General features: G+C 40.7%; 1 protein-coding gene across 1 annotated transcript; it reads left to right on the top strand.

Moving 5' to 3' along the window:
- LOC129860256 (chitin synthase chs-2-like) lies at window positions 1-18,808 on the top strand. Its single transcript, XM_055930613.1, has 19 exons — window positions 1-89; window positions 2,252-2,387; window positions 5,981-6,166; window positions 6,280-7,361; window positions 7,601-7,702; window positions 8,082-8,246; window positions 8,417-8,564; window positions 8,738-8,803; window positions 8,905-9,139; window positions 9,459-9,659; window positions 9,910-10,194; window positions 13,217-13,396; window positions 13,779-14,295; window positions 14,416-14,561; window positions 14,996-15,339; window positions 17,360-17,470; window positions 17,561-17,778; window positions 17,964-18,030; window positions 18,236-18,808. The coding sequence occupies exons 1-19, from the start codon at window positions 43-45 to the stop codon at window positions 18,305-18,307; spliced, it is 4,308 nt and encodes a 1,435-aa protein (XP_055786588.1). The 5' UTR covers window positions 1-42; the 3' UTR covers window positions 18,308-18,808.
- Window positions 18,809-18,870: the final 62 nt, after the last annotated feature.

Genomic DNA, 18,870 nt, shown 5'->3' with positions numbered 1-18,870 from the left:
CTACTAAGGACTACTAAGCTCTACCACTAAGGACGGTGAAACATGGAGGAGCTCAAATTCAGAGGGCGGAAAAGGGAAGGGAGGCACAGGTAAGTTTTAGTCATTTAAAATAAATAAATTCAGATGAAATGTGGGAATAATTTCAGGCAAAACTGTTAGGATTCACAGGGCCTGATCCTGAAAATAATTAGCTCTGTAGAAAAAAATGAAATAATTCCATAAATTGAAAATATTCTACCTATACTGAAATCATAGTAAATAGAGGTAATACAACATATCATGATACAACTATACCATGTACAATGACAGATATAATTGACCATTATTTGGACGGTAATGAGCATTTTGTTTTGAAGATATACACTGAGTGCGCAAAACACTAGGAACATGACACAGACTGACCAGGTGAATCCAGGTGAAAGCTATGATCCCTTATTGATGTCATTTGTTAAATCAAATCAAACTTTATTTGCCACATGCGCCGAATACAACAAGTGTAGACTTTACCGTGAAATGCTTACTTACAAGACCTTAACCAACAGTGCAGTTCAAGAATGAGAAGATATTTACCAAGTAGGCTAAAATAAAAAGTAATAATAAAAAGTAACACAATAACAATAACGAGGCTATATACAGGGGGCACCGGTACCGAGTCAGTGTGCGGGGGTACAGGCTAGTTGAGGTAATCTGTACATGTAGGTGGGGGCGAAGTGACTATGCATAGGAAACAAACCCACTTCAATCAGTGTAGATGAAGGGGAGGAGATGGGTTAAAGAAGGATTTTTAGGCCTTGAGACATGGATTGTGTGTGTGCCATTCAGAGGGTGAATGGGCAAGACAAAATATTTAAGTGCCTTTGAGCGGGGTATGGTAGTAGGTGCCAGGCGCACTGGTTTGAGTGTGTCAAGAACTGCAATGCTGCTGGGTTTTTAACGACCAACAGCTGTGTGTATCAAGAATGGTCTACCAAACAAAGGACATCCAGCCAACTTGACACAACTGTGATAAGCATTGGAGTCAACATGGGCCAGCATCCTTGTGGAACATTTTCGACACATTGTAGAGTGCATGTCCCGATGAATTGGGGCTGTTCTGAGGGCAAAAGAGGGTGTAACTCAATGTTAGGAAGGTGTTCCTAATGTTTTGTGCACTCAGTGTACATTACAACCCACTAGTTTTGATTTACGTTTGGTTGAGTTGTCAACTCGTGTGAATTAAATTTGAAATCCACAACAAATTTCACCATGTCATTGGATTTAGGTTGCAAGTTGGGTGAAAAACAGACAAAAATTGCTTACGCTGATGACTTTTTGCAAATCCATGTTCCATGTTGATTCAACCTCATCACATTTATTGTTGTTTTTGTTGTTGAAATGACGTGGAACCAGTTTTTGCCCAGTGGGAAGGAAGCAAAGTTTAATTCCTTCCCAAATGCTTCTTATGACCTTTTGTTCTGATAAGCCTATCAAAAGGAATGAAAAAACAAAGATATCTGACAATGTATTATTCATTACTACATTATGCTTACAATAAGTGTTTTGAGACTCATTCGAACGAGCATGACAGATGCATTGCAATACATTCATGTTTCAGGGTGAATAATAGCCTACAAATATAGGTGTAAGGCTTATGATTAGGCAGGCTATGTTATAGGTGGCCAGGTTGAGAACCACTGAGCTAGATCATAATCAACAGTCTATTCAGATTAATTATTTGAGACACGATTATCAACATTTGGTTCCCTCTTCAAATCAGTTTCTTTCAGTAAGCATGGTAGAGATGACACTTAACCCACAAAGCTTGTATAAGCGATAGTTTACATAAGGTTAATATAATGGATAACGGTCTTATCTTAATTAGGGTGATTCAACTTGTAGGGCGGGTCACAATTGGGTTGGGTGTGTTTGGATGTTTCAAAGGCAAAGCCCATTAGATATATGTAGACTGGGGTAGGAATGTGTCAGTATCTACTGTACCCCATCTACAGTCCCATTTCCATTGATTCAATAGTGCCTAATATAGTGTCATCTTTGCCTGCCACACACTTGAAAATGGATGTTGTTTGATGCCACTTGTGACTCACTTGTGCCACTGGACTTCCTTTGATATAACATATCTTCAAGTTAGATATTAAAGTAACAGTTTATAAAGGGTTTATAAAGACTTACAGTTCATGTTTTAAGGATGGTTTATGAGTCAGTAAAAACAGTTTTAACTAAATGTTTGAAATTGTTTTTAATACTGTCATAGGGACACCTGGGATCCATTCCAGTTGAATCCCATTGGTGCTGAGAAAGAGGAGAAGAGAAGATGCTTTGAGTTGTTCCAGCACCTGGTGGCAGGGTTCGTGGGGATAATGGTCCTGTCCAGTGCTGTCATCAGCAAGGTGAGCCACAATTAGGGACCAGCTCCCTGAACCTGGCAACTACTGGATCAGCACATTCAAGCGTAATACCATCATCTTATAATCATATTTTAAAGGAATAGTTCACCCAAATTACAAAATAACACATTGGTTGCCTTATCCTGTAATCAGTCTATGGATAAAGTATGACAGCAATACATGATTTGGCTTAGTTTCCCTGGCACTGTTTCCATATGCTAACGTTTTAGCATTTGCGGCAGAAATCCCATTTAAGTAATGGAACAGATATTAGCATTTTTTCGCACATCATGGCCAAATATCGGTCCCATGACTTGAATGATTTAATGGGATTTGTGCTACAAATGCTAAAATGTTAGCATGTGGAACAGTGCCAGGGAAATTAAAACAAATCATGGTTTGCTGTCAGACCTTATCCATAGACTCCATAGATCTACCTTGTCCATAGACTGCTTACATAGACTGCTTATAGGGTAAGGAAACCAATATGTAATTGTGTAATTTGGGTAAACTATCCCTGTAATGTATATCGAATCCATACAGTATCAGATACAGTGCCTTCGGGAAAGTATTCAGACCCCTTTTCTTCCACATTTTGTTACGTTACAGCCTTATTCTAAAATGGATTAGATATATTTTTTTCTCAGCAATCTACACACAATACCCCATAATGGCAAAGTGAAAACAGTTTTATCTACATTTTTGTAAAAAAAAAACTGAAAAAAAAGATTTACAAAAGTATTCAGACCCTTTGCTATGAGACTCAAAATTGAGCTCAGGTGCATCCTGCTTCCATTGATAATTCTTGAGATGTTTCTACAACTTAATTTGTCAGAGAGGTGACCAAGAACCCAATGGTAACTCGGACAAAGCTCTAGAGTTCCTCTGTGGAGATGGGAGAACCTTCCTGAAGGACAACCATCTCTGCAGCACAATCAGGCGTTTATGGTAGAGTGGCCAGACAGAAGCCACTCCTCAGCAAAAGGCACATGACAGCCTTCTTGGAGTTTGCCAAAAGGCACCTAAAGGCTCTCAGACCATGAGAAACAAGATTATTTGGTCTGATGAAAACAAGTTTGAACTCTTTGGCCTGAATGCCAAGCGCCACATCAGGAGGAAACTTGGCACTATCCCTACGGTGAAGCATGGTGGTGGCAGTGTCATGCTGTGGGGATGTTTTTCAGCGGCAGGGACTGGGAGACCAGTCAGGATCGAGGGAAAGATGAACGGAGCAGAATACAGCGAGATCCTTGATGAAAACCTGCTCCAGAGCACTCAGGAACTCAAAGATTTACCTTCCAACAGGACAACGACCCTAAGCATACAGCTAAGACAATGTAGGAGTGGCTTCGGTACAAGTCTTTGTACCGAATGTCCTTGAGTGGCCCATCCAGAGCCTGGACTAGAACTTGATCGAACATCTCTGGAGAGACCTGAAAATAGGGGCGGCAGGGTAGCGGCAGGGTAGCCTAGTGCGTTGGGCTAGTAACCGAAAGGTTGCAAGTTCGAATCCCCGAGCTGACAAGGTACAAATCTGTCATTCTGCCCCTGAACAAGGCAGTTAACCCACTGTTCCTAGGCCGTCATTGAAAATAAGAATTTGTTCTTAACTGACTTGCCTAGTTAAATAAAGGTAAAATAAATAAAATAAAAATAGCTGTGGGAGACCACCATCCAACCTGACAAAGCTTGAGAGGATCTGCAGAGAAGAATGGGAGAAACTCCCCAAATACAGGTGTGCCAAGCTTGTAGCATCATACCCAAGAAGACTTGATGCTGTAATCACTGCCATAGGTGCTTCAATAGTTCTGAGTAAAGGGTCTGAATACTTATGTAAATGTTATTATAATTTTTTTAAAACATTTTATAAATTAGCAAAAACCTGTTTTTGCTTTGTCCTTATGGGGTATTGTGTGTAGATTGATGAGGAATAAAAATTTAAAAAACATTTTAGAATCATCTGTAACAAAATGTGGAAAAAGTCTGTTATTGGTATGTTGGCATTGCAGTTTTTGCATCCTTTTTGGTTTCTCTGACCTGGTGGGAAAACCCAGTGCAGGCGAGCAACAACATGCAAGAAATGCTGACTGAGTTGGACACCTTCAGAGACTTTGTGTTTGTGATATCCAGCCTCTTAAGGATAGTAGTCATTGCGGCTGTGTACCTCATCTACCACGTGTTGATACAGGAAAACATTGTATGGTCAGATTTTGATTTCACTGCTAAGGCGGATGACGATGAAAATACAATTGCAAGGCATAGAGAAACACTTGATATTGGTCTTATTGTCCTTTTCCTCCAAGCCTTTTTTTCTGCTGCATGCCATTGGTTTGGGGTGGTGGCTTGAATGATCCACTCTGTGCGAATGAGCTTCGCCTTCCCTGTCTGCTTCACTGGGCCCATCGTTCCCTTACCCACATCAGCATTGATTAATAATTCACAAGGGAAGCGGTATAGGTTCTATATGAGACAAAACTCATGACTGTCTTTAATGAGAGGGCATATAGAAATATGTTATGTCTATATCATAGAAGGTTGGTGGCATCTTAATTGGGGAGGACGGGCTTGTGGTAATGGCTGGAATGGAATAAGTTGAATGGTATCAAATACATCAAACACATGGTTTTGTTGCCATTCATTCGCTTCGTTCCAGCCATTATTATGAGCCGTTCTCCCCTCAGCAGCCTCCACTGGTCTATATCCACATATATTATTTATGTGATACTGTAGGCCATGCATGACAACGACTGAGCAATCGATTTTTTCTAACTAAATTAATAATGTTTCCATTGACAGAAGTGATACTAATTAAAGCCTCTTGTACGTTTCCCCTTACCGTCTCAGCTGGTATTGCCATCTCCATGGGCTCATGTGGAGCAAGAGAATTTATGACATGACTGTACCCTAGACACTTTGTACTCTCCTATCTGTTTTTCTCTCTAACATGTACGCTGCAAACATTCTCCTTGTGAGGTCAAAATACTATGAAGGAAATGTTCACATTTACTATGTACTATGTAGTTTCAGGGTTGAGTAAGTTACTTTCTAAATGTAATCCTTTACAGTTACTAGTTACCTGTCCAAAATTGTAATCAGTAATATAACTTTTGGATTACCCAAACTCAGTAACGTAATCTGATTACATTAATTTACTTTTCAATTACTTTCCTCTTAAGAGGCGTTAGAAGAAGACAAATAGAGCCCATCAAACGCATTTGATGTGTCATCATAGTGGTCTCTGACTTGTGGTCAGACTCACTCAGATGGAACAAACTTAAACTTGAGCCTTGTTTCAGTGCTGAATTTAATGTCATTGAGAAAACAGAAAGGTGTCATAATGTATTTTTGCCTATGTCATTTCTGAATTTAAAAGTAATCCAAGAAGTAATCATCTTTTTTTTTTGTATATGTAATCTGATTACAATATTTTTGATAGTAACATAATGGATTCCAGTGTTATTTAAAAAAAAAATGATTACATGTAATCAGCTATTACCCAACCCTGTGTAGATCAGTGTCTAAATGAATTAATTCAGTCACCTTTGATTTTATAATATAAGAAGTCTGATGTCAGTTGTGTTACATCCAATCTGCAGGGCTCTCTGCTCGTTCTATCCACGCTCTCAAGCCCCACATCGACTAGGACTCCCAAGGAAAGACAATACTACGTGCTCATGTTGGTGTGCTCTTTGGTGGTGCCCAACCTGCTCGTGTTCCTCAAGTCACTGTGGAAATGCGCTTTCAAGAACTTTGTTCCGCCAAACATGAGAACTCTGGGAATTGTAAGTTGACACTGTGAAATACTACACAATTTGACTCCTTGGTGATCTTTGTAACTCTTAATTGCTCCTTGAATTGCTTGCTGTCAATACAAATTGAAATCTATATCTTTCAGGTGTGTGGCATTGAATGCCTGGTGTCTCTTGGGACCTCCATCCTGGTGCTGGTAGTGATGCCCCAGTTTGATGTACTCACAAATCTGTTCATCTCTGGGGGAGTCTGCATGCTTTCCTCTGTCCTACAGATAGCATTTCGCCTGCAGAGAGAGAACTGGAAGATCATCTTCCCCATTTGTTCTCTTATGCTTGTCTTGACTGGCTACTTTCTCCTTGGGGCAGACTATTACGTTCGGGTATCCTCTTATGTGTCAGGCCAGGAAGATGACTGTTATTGGTATGTTGGCATTGCAGTTTTTGCATCCTTTTTGGTTTCTCTGACCTGGTGGGAAAACCCAGTGCAGGCGAGCAACAACATGCAAGAAATGCTGACTGAGTTGGACACCTTCAGAGACTTTGTGTTTGTGATATCCAGCCTCTTAAGGATAGTAGTCATTGCGGCTGTGTACCTCATCTACCACGTGTTGATACAGGAAAACATTGTATGGTCAGATTTTGATTTCACTGCTAAGGCGGATGACGATGAAAATACAATTGCAAGGCATAGAGAAACACTTGATATTGGTCTTATTGTCCTTTTCCTCCAAGCCTTTTTTTCTGCTGCATGCCATTGGTTTGGGGTGGTGGCTTGTAAGATCCACTCTGTGCGAATGAGCTTCGCCTTCCCTGTCTGTTTCACTGGGCCTGCCGTTCTTATCCTCGGCATGATCCTTTTCCTAACGCAATCTGAAGACCTAGCTGGGGCCGACACAACTTCTATCACAGACTTTTGCTCGAGCCTAGTTGAACTAAGCACAAAGAACACTAGCGCAGTTGTGATGCTGGAGATCACCAAGAGCATCTGCAGGACTTCTTTGAGCAGCCATTACTGGACCTGGCCTTTCTCCCTACTTGCGCTGGAGGGGATTTGCATGTGGCTCGGTCTCATCACATGCACCTACTACGTGTGGAACTTCAGGGTCCAGAGGATCGAGCGCACAACTGAGCTGTTTGTGCGACGCCTATACGAGTCTGCCTTCATCGACCTGTCTCTGCTTCTGAACACCAAGATGAAGGTTGTACGAACGAGGAACCAAGAGAGGCAAGATTCTACTATTTAATTGATTAAGTCCATGTGGTCCAATACTTCACATTGCAACAGTGCAAATAGACATTTGTTCACTTATTGTTTAGTTTTACCGACAGTGCACTATATAACACAGAGACTCAGTGGTATTGTGCTGAAATATACTCACTGACATTAACATGATTAGAAACAGTTCTCTCTCCCCATCCATCCAAACAAGTTCTCACACTTTCCCAATGTTTTTCCTTCTACAGTAGTGTTGTTGATGACGTGGAAAATTGTGTAATTTACCTCTGTGCAACAATGTGGCATGAGACCTATGATGAGATGTTGAAGATCCTGACATCCATGTTCAGGTAAAGCAGAGGCCTCTTGTATACAACACAAAACAATGGCCCCGTACACACTCAAGTTGTATAACTCATGAAGCATTTTGGCACAAACACATTTGGCACAAACGGTTGTGATACAACAGAGAGTTGTTCTGAACAAAAATAAGTACACAAGAGTTGTTGTGACACCGTAAAATGTTTGTGTAAACATGTTTGTACAGACAAACTCTCTGTTTTATCACAAGATATAATTTGTATCACAAACATTGTGTAAAATGCGTTGCATATCAGTTGTACGGGGCCAAAAGACTTTCAGAAAATAGAACGAATGATAAGGAGGTGATCACAATGTTAAGCAGAAAAATCTGACTTTACGTAATCATATGTGTCTTGATGGTTTCAGGTTGGACCGGTACAGAGGTGACCCAAAAGAGGAACATAAAGATGTTTTTGACTTTGAATGCCACATATTTGTAGATGACGCATTCATGATAGAAAAGGAGACAGGCAAAAAGTTTGTCAACGAATATGTGACCGATCTCATTCATGTGGTCATAGAGGTATACAGGTAAGTGGATATTTTGTTTTTCTTTGCTCTTTGTTCCATATAACCGAACCAATAGTGTCAATTAATGAGCACAAGCACGCGTAATGATGCATTCACTACAACTGACAATTCTATTAATCCAAAGACTGCAAACTGTATTATAATGAATCTTGAATGTTTGTGTATTTCAGGGTATTCACCAATAAGGAGCCTGATGATGTCTCAATTATTGAGACTCCCTATGGTGGGCGATTAATGTTTGTGATGCCAGAGGGAAACATGCTGTATTTCCATCTGAAAGACAAACAGCTGATCCGAAACAAGAAGAGATGGTCACAGGTGGGTGGGATGATTTTCAATATTCAATATTTTCAATATTCCTGTATGTTAACATACTTTAATTACATTTCTTGAAGAATATATGTATATCTTGTTATTGCTTTCTGGTTTTAGAATGGAAACACTTCAGGAAAATCAAATGGTTATAGGTTTGCATCTGACATGTCTTTCAGATCATGTACCTGTACTATCTGCTTGGGTGGAAAGGATACATTGTCAAGAATCCTCAAAAGATAACGGTATGTAATACATTTAATGCTAATTTAAATCAGTAGACAGCCATGGTTTCCATGGTTTTCCTAAATGAATGTGTATGATATTTTTTGTGTGTCTTGTACAGAGACAGAATAATCCTTGCCGTGCCAGTCTAATATCACTGGATGGGGAGAGTTTCCTGTTGCCACAGCATGACAATGACAGTAAGAGAAAACACATATCTGATGACAATACCTACATCATGGCTCTGGATGGGGATACAGACTTCCACCCCGCAGCTCTGATCTTACTGGTGGATCGACTTCGGAAGTACGGCAATGTGGGTGCTGCATGCGGAAGAATCCATCCAACAGGAATGGGTGAGTAAAGCTTTACCAAATATTTAGGTGGTCCACTCAGACATTGCTATGTCTAGCATATACACTGAGTGTACAAAACATTAGGAACACCTGCTCTTCCATGACACAGACTGACCAGGTGAATCCAGGTGAAAGCTATGATCCCTTATTGATGTCACTTGTTAAATCCACTTCAATCACTGTAGATAAAGAGGAAGAGACAGGTAGAAGGATTTTTAAGCCTTGAGACAATAAATTGTGGCATGGATTGTGTATGTGTGTCATTTAGAGGGTGAATGGGCAAGACAAAATATTTAACGTGCATTTTATTCTATTGTAGGTCCAATGGTGTGGTATCAGAAATTTGAGTACGCTGTTGGTCACTGGCTCCAGAAAACAGCTGAGCACGTTTTTGGTTCAGTCCTCTGCAGTCCTGGATGCTTCAGCTTGTTCAGGGGATCAGCTCTGATGGATGACAATGTGCTCAAGAGATATACAACCACTGCAACTAGAGCTTCTGAGTACGTTCAATATGATCAAGGTGACTACTTTCTTATTCTCTCATCAACAAAACTTGATTGTCGATATCAGCCTTTACACAGGGGGTTCATAGAAAGTATTATTATCACAGTTCCTTGAACTATCTCTGTTGGCTTCAGTCGACCAAGGGTGCCATACATATTTGCAAGCTGCTTAAGTGTTCCCTAGAGATAATCATTATAGTGCGCACCTGTCCTAGGACCTGATTCGTACATTGACTTTCATGAATCTTCCCTCTTCCTGCTGGCCAGGTGAGGACCGCTGGCTGTGCACCCTGCTCCTCCAGCAGGGCTGGAGAGTGGAGTACAACGCTGCATCAGACGCCTACACCAACTCCCCTCAGGAGTTCAAAGAGTTCTATAACCAGAGGCGTCGCTGGGGGCCCTCCACTCTAGCCAACACCCTGGACCTTCTGCACAGCGGCAATGAGACAGTCAAGAGGAACTCTTCTATCTCCAGGCTCTACATCTTCTACCAGATATTCACTGTCAGCTCCTCCATTCTTGGCCCTGCCTCTGTTTCTCTGATGATAGCAGGTGGGCACCAATCTCACACTGTACTTGTTCGGTTATTTCTTGAAAATTAATATTTATGAATACCGATTATACTGTATGACCTAGAATAACTAGAGCTGTGGTAAAAGCAGATGTACCACTTATTCCCTTAAAAACTGGTGCGTCAATCTAAATTACATAACAAAAAAATACCCGTCAAAATCTGTCAGCTTAAACTAGAGATATCTGTTTTTTTGCATTGAATGCGTCTAAATCCACCGCATCCGCCAGTGTCGCACTTCCGCACCTGCGGTTTGACCTACACACTATTATAACCACTCTATGGAAAGGGACACTCTCACAAACATTTATGAATGTGTTATTCAATGCGTTTCTATGGGCTTTAGTAGTAAAGGCCAAAATCAATATTTAAATGATCCATAGTATGACCATCTTAAAACAATCCATATGTCAGCTTAACACCCCCCAACATCTTACACTCTAAATAATTAAGTAAAGTTAAGTATTTCTAATTGTCAGAAAATTCAAAATCTCAACTTCAGGCAGAGCGTCGACTGACTGGGTGGATGAGATTACATATGACTTTAACATTTTAGGGCACAGGGCACAGGGCTAAAGGTATAACCATAAAGTATGTCTACCCATCAGTTAAAGCAGGGCTTTTCAAACTGGGGTCCGCGGAGGTACTGCAGGGGTCTGCGATTTAGTTTATTTGTTATAAAAAATATTTTGGGCGATTTTTTGTGAAAAATTATTATTTTATGAATATCGCTAGCTGCAACAGAATATCACCTTAGATACCATTTTTACGTCTGCGTCCAGCATGAAGGAAGTTAGTTTCATGAGGAGGTAGTTTCATGAGCCAATTCTAACTAGCATTAGCACAATGAACAGTTAACATGCTAGCTGTTCCTGTTCATCCAACTCTGGGGAAGTAGATCAAATGCTTCATTGTCAAAATCTCGAACTATCCCTTTAATATGGAGGAAATTACAGCCATTGGAGTTAATTACTGATATAGAAAATTACATTTTGGGATGGAAAAAAAGTTTCAGTGTTAACTTAGGTGACCAAAAACAGATGACCAAAAACAAATAGAAAGCATGCAGAAAAGAACTAACAATCAAACACAGTCAGACAGTTAGGTAGAATAGAAATGTTTTAAAACCGGGCATTCAGGACACATGACCATTGATTTTGTTATAATGCTTGAGCAGAGGAACACAGCATTAGCCATGGCAAAATGCATAGAAATGCAGCTTTAAAACTGCAACATTTTCTCTTAGCTCCATGAAATAATTTGGAGAATTGCAAAAAATGTGCTTTACAAAAGCAAAATGTTTCCTATGCCGCCAAGATACCTTTCTAGTTAATAGACCATGTTAGACTTTACACTTCCTCTTCCAATGAACATTGGGGAGGTCAAAACAAAAGTAACTGTCTCCCAAATCTATTTAGTTTATTTACATTTTTTTTGGTGCTAATTCATGATGGAGGTCACTGGGTCCCTGGGCTCATCTTTGGGGGGGAGGGGGGTACTGTCACGCCTGACCATAGAGAGCCCTTGGTTCTCTATGGTGTTGTAGGTCAGGGTGTGACTAGGGGGTGTTCTAGTCGATTTATTTCTATGTTTGGGATTGAGTATGGTTCCCAATTAGAGGCAGCTGATTATCGTTGTCTCTAATTGGGGATCATACTTAAGGTGTCCCTGTTCCCACCTGCTTTTGTGGGATATTGTTTGTGTTTGTGCTTGTTGCACCACGTAAGTCACGTTCCGTTTATTGTTTTGTTGAGAAGTTTTCACTTAATAAAAGGATGTGGAACTCAAATCACGCTGCGCCTTGGTCCGTCCATTATCACAAGCATGACAGAGTTACAGTATACAGTGCAGTGAAAAAGCTTTTGGCCCCTTTCTGATTTTCTCTATTTTTTGCGTATGTTTGACACTGAATGTCCACCAAAACCTAATATTAGATAAAGGGTACCTGAGTTTACAAATAACAAAAAAAATGGAAACTAATTTTATTTAATTAATTAACAAAGTCATGCAACACCCAAAAGGTTGACTCAAGTTTGCCAAAAAGCAGCTGGAATGATGATCATCAAGACTCTTGGAAGAATGTTCTATGGACAGATGAGTGAAAAGTATAACCTTTTGGACAACATCAGTCCCATTATGCCTGGCAAAAACCAAAAACTGCATTCCACAGTCAGAACCTTACATCAACAGTCAAGCATGCAGTGGTAGTGTGATGGTTTGGGAATACTTTGCTGCCTCAGGACCTGGACGAGTTGCGTTAATAGAAGGAACCATGAATTCTGCTCTGTATCAGAATTCTACAGGAGAATGTCAGGTCATCCGTCTGTGAGTTGAAGCTGAAGCGCAGCTGGAAGACAATGCAGCAGCAAGACAATGATCCAAAACACACAATCAAGTTTATATGAAAATGGCTAAAAAGCAACACATTTGAAGTTTTGGAATGGCCTAGTCAAAGACCAGACCTAATTCCAGTTGAGATGTTGTGGCAGGACTTGAAACGAGCAGTTCATGCTTGAAAACCCACAAATGTCGCTGAGTTAAAGCAGTTCTGCATGGGACAAAATGGGAAGGGTGGGACAAAATTACTGATCAACAACCACAGGAAATGTTTGGTTGGAGTCATTGCAGCTAAAGGTGGCACAACCAGTTATTGAGTGTAACGAGGCAATTACTTTATCACACAGGGGCATTCAGTGTTGTATAACTTTGTTTATGAAATAAATTAAGTAAGTATTTCATTGTTGTGTTATTTGTTTACTCAGGTTCCCTTTACCTATTAATAGGTTTTGGTTGAAGATCTGATAACATTCAGTATCAAAAATATGCAAAAGTAGAGAAAGGGGGCAAATAGTTTTTCACAGCACTGTATGACTTTTGCTTTGGTTCAATAAAACCATAAAAGTAATGTGGCGAAGATGAGTTCAAATGGTATTGTTCTTATATGATAGGATATACAGATCTCCATTCCAGGAAGTATTCACCCTTTTTCTGTCTTCCTTTTAGGTGCTTTCCAGTTTGTGTTCCAAATTAAAGGAACCCTGTCCATAATCATAGCAGTCATCCCACCTATTTTCTACATGTTCATTTGCTTTTTGGCAAAACCAAACGCCCAGATCATCATTGCAGCCATTATGAGTGTGTTATACGCCTTTCTGATGTTAGCATCATTCTTCGCCATCATCGGTAAGCTTTGGCAATGACTTTTCACTACATACCACAAGTTATTTATGCAAAGATAGAAGTCACCTCTTATCATTTAAAGGGTGGGGGCTGGTGATAAATAATATGTTATTGCCTGTCCCATCATCATAACTATTTCTATATTTTGACATTGTCGGTTAACTATCATCAGTATGCCACAGGTAGACTTTGTTCTAGTTTATTTTCACCCAAACATACTGTATGACATTGAGCTGTGTTTAGTCTCTCATGACAGCCTAAGTAACTGATTTAGTTCTGTGTTCTGAGATTAAACTGTAGTTTACCACTAACTCTTACATCACTATTGTTGATTGGTGCCAAGTCAGACTGTTATGAGTCACATTTAATTTCATTCGTTCCCCAGGTGACATGGCTATGCAGGGCACATTTATCACCCCAACTGGCCTCTTCCTGGTGTCAATGGCTGTCATGTACCTGGTAACTGCCATCCTTCATCCCCAGGAGTTCAGCATGATCATCTATGGTCTGATGTACTTCATCTGTATCCCCAGTGGTTATCTCTTGCTCACAATCTACTCACTGGTGAACATGCACATTGTCACATGGGGGACCCGAGAGACAAACAAGGAAAAAGAAGAAAAGATGACCCAGAATGTTCTCTGTGATCGCAACTGCAAACTCTGCTGTTGGGATATGAAACTACAAGTTACTCAAGAGACCGATAACTTGCTACTCCAGCAACTCCAGCAGGCAGTCAATCCAAACACGCAAGTCACCGAACAGGTGGTGAAAGAACAACAGGCCAACACTAAGAAAGAGATAAACAATGCACCGAATGAAGAAAACAACAAGGGAATACTTTCAAAGTCTTCAGACAGCAAATTGGCCAAGAAAGACAGCGACTCAAAATCTGATACAAGGCATGTACAAAGCATTTCACAAAGGCCCAAAGGATGTTGCTCATTATACTGTTAAATGCAAACTTTTATCAAATGAAGTGCTATATCTGTTGTAACTTTTCATAATCTTGTTCACAGCAGTGATGACAGTGTTGACAGCATTGCTAAAAAGGAGAGTGCTTATTCCAGCATTGAAGATGACAACGAAGATGATGATAATATGCTTTATGATGGTTCGCTTTATAGTGGCTTCACCGAGGAAGAAAGAGAAATACTACCTCAAAGTAGTAGGTGTTTTAGTACATGAAAGTCTAATCTTTACCATCCATTTGCTAACCTGCTTCTTGATAACCCTTTTCAATTGAAAGCACTTAATCTTACAGTACATAAATGACTAGGCATTTATTGAAAACCTACAAGGTAAAATTGTAGTTACATCATAATTACCAATTCATTAAAAACGTTTAATTAAATCAAGTACCACAAGCCACCATCTGGTATCAAAGTACCCACTAATTTCCTACATACAATACCAGGTAAATACCAATAGAAACATCCTGTGAAATAATGCTCAACCTGTAGACATGATTATTGATAAAGGATCACGTCAATAAAAGAGTATAGCTGTAACTGCCAACATACAAAAAGTCAGTATGTAACTGCAAGTTGAATTATACTCAACAGCACCCTCATCTCTACACAATTTGCTTTCAATAAATAGATTGGGTTCAGCCTGTCAAGGAAGAGTTCCTGAAGAAATTGACCTACGCCAACATGAAAAGGAACCTTCAGGAGCAGATCCGCTACAACCTGAGGAACAAGAACCAGGAGGATGTGTGTGAAGAGCTGGTGATGATGCTAACCGACACGGTGAACGGAGAGCTGAAGGACAAGGTGGGCCCAGAGGACGTGCTGAGCGACAGCCAGCTAGAAGAGCTGCAGTACGCCCTTAACGAGGCCGCCAGGAGGATCCTAAAGACCAACCGCATGGAGAGGCTGGAGAGGAGGGTGAAAAGAGCCATAGAGAAGACCCTCATTGCCCCACAGGTGGAGAAACTGACCGAGGTATTTGCTTGAGTGCCACATGCCATTCATATTGTATTTCTATGTTATATTGTATCGCCTGGTGTTTTATCAATGCAGCTCCAGGCATTGTTTTCTCTACATATGGCCTGGGATGGACTTCAGCAACAAGTAGACTCAGTACTCTAGAACCACCCTTTGAATTACACTGCTAAAAAAAATAAAGGGAACACTTAAACAACACAATGTAACTCCAAGTCAATCACACTTCTGTGAAATCAAACTGTCCACTTAGGAAGCAACACTGATTGACAATAAATTTCACATGCTGTTGTGCAAATGGAATAGACAAAAGGTGGAAATTATAGGCAATTAGCAAGACACCCCCAATAAAGGAGTGATTCTGCAGGTGGTGACCACAGACCATTTCTCAGTTCCTATGCTTCCTGGCTGATGTTTTGGTCACTTTTGAATGCTGGCGGTGCTGTCACTCTAGTGGTAGCATGAGATGGAGTCTACAACCCACACAAGTGGCTCAGGTAGTGCAGCTCATCCAGGATGGCACATCAATGCGAGCTGTGGCAAGAAGGTTTGCTGTGTCTGTCAGCGTAGTGTCCAGAGCATGGAGGCGCTACCAGGAGACAGGCCAGTACATCAAGAGACGTGGAGGAGGCCGTAGGAGGGCAACAACCCAGCAGCAGGACCGCTACCTCCGCCTTTGTGCAAGGAGGAGCACTACCAGAGCCCTGCAAAATGACCTACAGCAGGCCACAAATGTGCATGTGTCTGCTCAAACGGTCAGAAACAGACTCCATGAGGGTGGTATGAGGGCCCGACGTCCACAGGTGGGGGTTGTGCTTACAGCCCAACACCGTGCAGGATGTTTGGCATTTGCCAGAGAACACCAAGATTGGCAAATTCGCCACTGGCGCCCTGTGCTCTTCACAGATGACAGCAGGTTCACACTGAGCACATGTGACAGACGTGACAGAGTCTGGAGATGCCGTGGAGAACGTTCTGCTGCCTGCACCATCCTCCAGCATGACCGGTTTGGCGGTGGGTCAGTCATGGTGTGGGGTGGCATTTCTTTGTGTGGCCGCACAGCCCTCCATGTGCTCGCCAGAGGTAGCCTGACTGCCATTAGGTACCGAGATGAGATCCTCAGAGCCCTTGTGAGACCATATGCTGACACATGCACATTTGTGGCCTGCTGGAGGTCATTTTGCAGGGCTCTGGTAGTGCTCCTCCTTGCACAAAGGCGGAGGTAGCGGTCCTGCTGCTGGGTTGTTGCCCTCCTACGGCCTCCTCCACATCTCCTGATGTACTCTCCTGTCTCCTGGTAGCGCCTCCATGCTCTGGACACTACGCTGACAGACACAGCAAACCTTTTTGCCACAGCTCGCATTGATGTGCCATCCTGGATGAGCTGCAATACCTGAGCCACTTGTGTGGGTTGTAGACTCCGTCTCATGCTACCATTAGAGTGAGAGCACCGCCAGCATTCAAAAGTGACCAAAACATCAGCCAGGAAGCATAGGAACTGAGAAGTGGTCTGTGGTCACCACCTGCAGAATCACTCCTTTTTTGGGGGTGTCTTGCTAATTGCCTATAATTTCCACCTTTTGTCTATTCCATTTGCACAACAGCATGTGAAATTTATTGTCAATCAGTGTTGCTTCCTAAGTGGACAGTTTGATTTCACAGAAGTGTGATTGACTTGGAGTTACATTGTGCTGTTTAAGTGTTCCCTTTATTTTTTTGAGCAGTGTATAATATGAATCAGGGGCGGCTGAAATGACAGTTGGGCTGGTCCATTTTTAGCCCAATGTGCCTGTCTAACCTGGGATTTTAGCGCAAAATTATAAATATCTGGCTAATAATGGTTCCCGCAAGGAAAATAATCGCCAGGTGTGTTATAAATGCCAGGGCTGATTTCTGAGTCTGCCCCTGACCTGAATAAATGAGTGTTGCGCAACAATGTGTTTGTTCTCATCTTGGTAGGGATTGTGAATATTACAAATGGGCAAATATAGCTACCATGTTTCCCTATGCATTTTGGCAGGAAGAACATGACTTTTGGAAGAAACTGCTTGAGAGATACCTTGCACCTATTGTTGATGATAAAGCACATAAAGAGGAAGTGACAAGGGAACTGAAGTCACTACGGAACAAGGTGGGCTTTTATATTAATTTCTTCTAAATCCATCTATTTGTCTACTCACATGGCTTGTAGAATGATATTTTATTTTTTGCTGTTTTACAGGCAGTGTTTCTGTATTTCATCGTCAACGTTTTGTGGATTGTGGCCACTTTCTTTTTACAAGCCATTGGAAATGATGTGATTAGTATCAAGATTGAAAAAGTCTGGCCAAATGGCACATCATCTGGAGAATACCTGAAGGTGGAGCCTCTCAGTCTGATGTTCCTCTTGTCATTTGCTGTGCTTCTAGTGGTGCAGTTCCTGGCTATGCTTTACCACAGGTGGGCAAACTTTTCTCAAACACAATATGATACATGATATATAATAATTTGATACATGATATATCAACATAACACCACCTTCCAAACATGCATAAGACAGACATTTCCAAATAAAAGACAGAAAGACAAATAGAATATGATTACAACCTCAACCTAAAAGTACACTGTGCGGTTTCTCTTTTCAGAGTATATACTCTTATCCATGTAGTGTCGTACAGAAGCACAGAAAAAGACTACATTCCCAGAGACGAGGTGAGTGACCTGTTAATCCAAACAATAGGAAGAATAAAGTGTACTTGATCACTATGCACTTTAGTAGACAATGAATCCTTTGTGTAATTATGGTGCAAATATATCTAATAGGTTAATACATTTCCTAGACCTTGTATGAAAAAACATTGTGCAGACCTAAAATGCTTGTTGTTGATCATTTTAATTATCTCCAATGTTTGTGCAGGAAGACGAGGAGGGGCTGATTCTTGAGAACCAGATAGCCAATGGCCTTGTGATCACCAGTGATGACTTGTGAAACAGGCTTTTTGGGGGCGACTTTTTTTAACCAAGTGTTCCATCAATAAAAAGGGTGACTTTGTGAAGTGTATTGCACCTTTATGTGTTAACATAATTCAGATATACCTAGCAGGGAAAGCTTATGATACTGCAGCAGTGAAATAGGAAATGGTATACTAGGATTAAAGCAGTTGTCCAATGCCTCAGTAAAAAATAAACTATCTATTGAATAACAATATGAGTGATAAGATGTGTATTGAAAATAATTGTAATTCAGACAGATTGTAATTACTAACTGGGAAACAAGACAGTATTATGATCAGACAATAAATAAAATCATTAAAACACATACTTCTTTCTACTAATACACTAACATACATTTTTCAAGGGAAAATTACCCTTTCTAAATGTATTGCACTGAACCTATCCAACTGAAGAAAAGCCTGACCATAAAAGGCAGTTTCTTGATAAAAAAATAAAATTAAAAGTGGGTTTTGCAATTTTCAACAGACAATGTAAAACATTAGGTAATTTTACTAGTATTTATACTGCTATGTTTATGATGTAAATGTGTGACTGCTT

This window comes from Salvelinus fontinalis, chromosome 1 (assembly GCF_029448725.1).
Source record: "Salvelinus fontinalis isolate EN_2023a chromosome 1, ASM2944872v1, whole genome shotgun sequence".
Classification (NCBI taxonomy): Eukaryota; Metazoa; Chordata; class Actinopteri; order Salmoniformes; family Salmonidae; genus Salvelinus; species Salvelinus fontinalis.
The sequence above is the reverse complement of the archived record's forward strand: the minus strand, read 5'-3'. Positions and strand labels throughout refer to the sequence as shown.

Bases quoted from the DNA above. Each gene is read 5' to 3' on its own strand.
- LOC129860256 (XM_055930613.1), top strand. From the start codon at position 43: ATGGAGGAGCTCAAATTCAGAGGGCGGAAAAGGGAAGGGAGGCACAG. The intron at 6,167-6,279 runs GTAAGTTGACAC...TATATCTTTCAG, and splicing joins ACATGAGAACTCTGGGAATT to GTGTGTGGCATTGAATGCCT. The intron at 10,195-13,216 runs GTGGGCACCAAT...TCTTCCTTTTAG, and splicing joins TGTTTCTCTGATGATAGCAG to GTGCTTTCCAGTTTGTGTTC.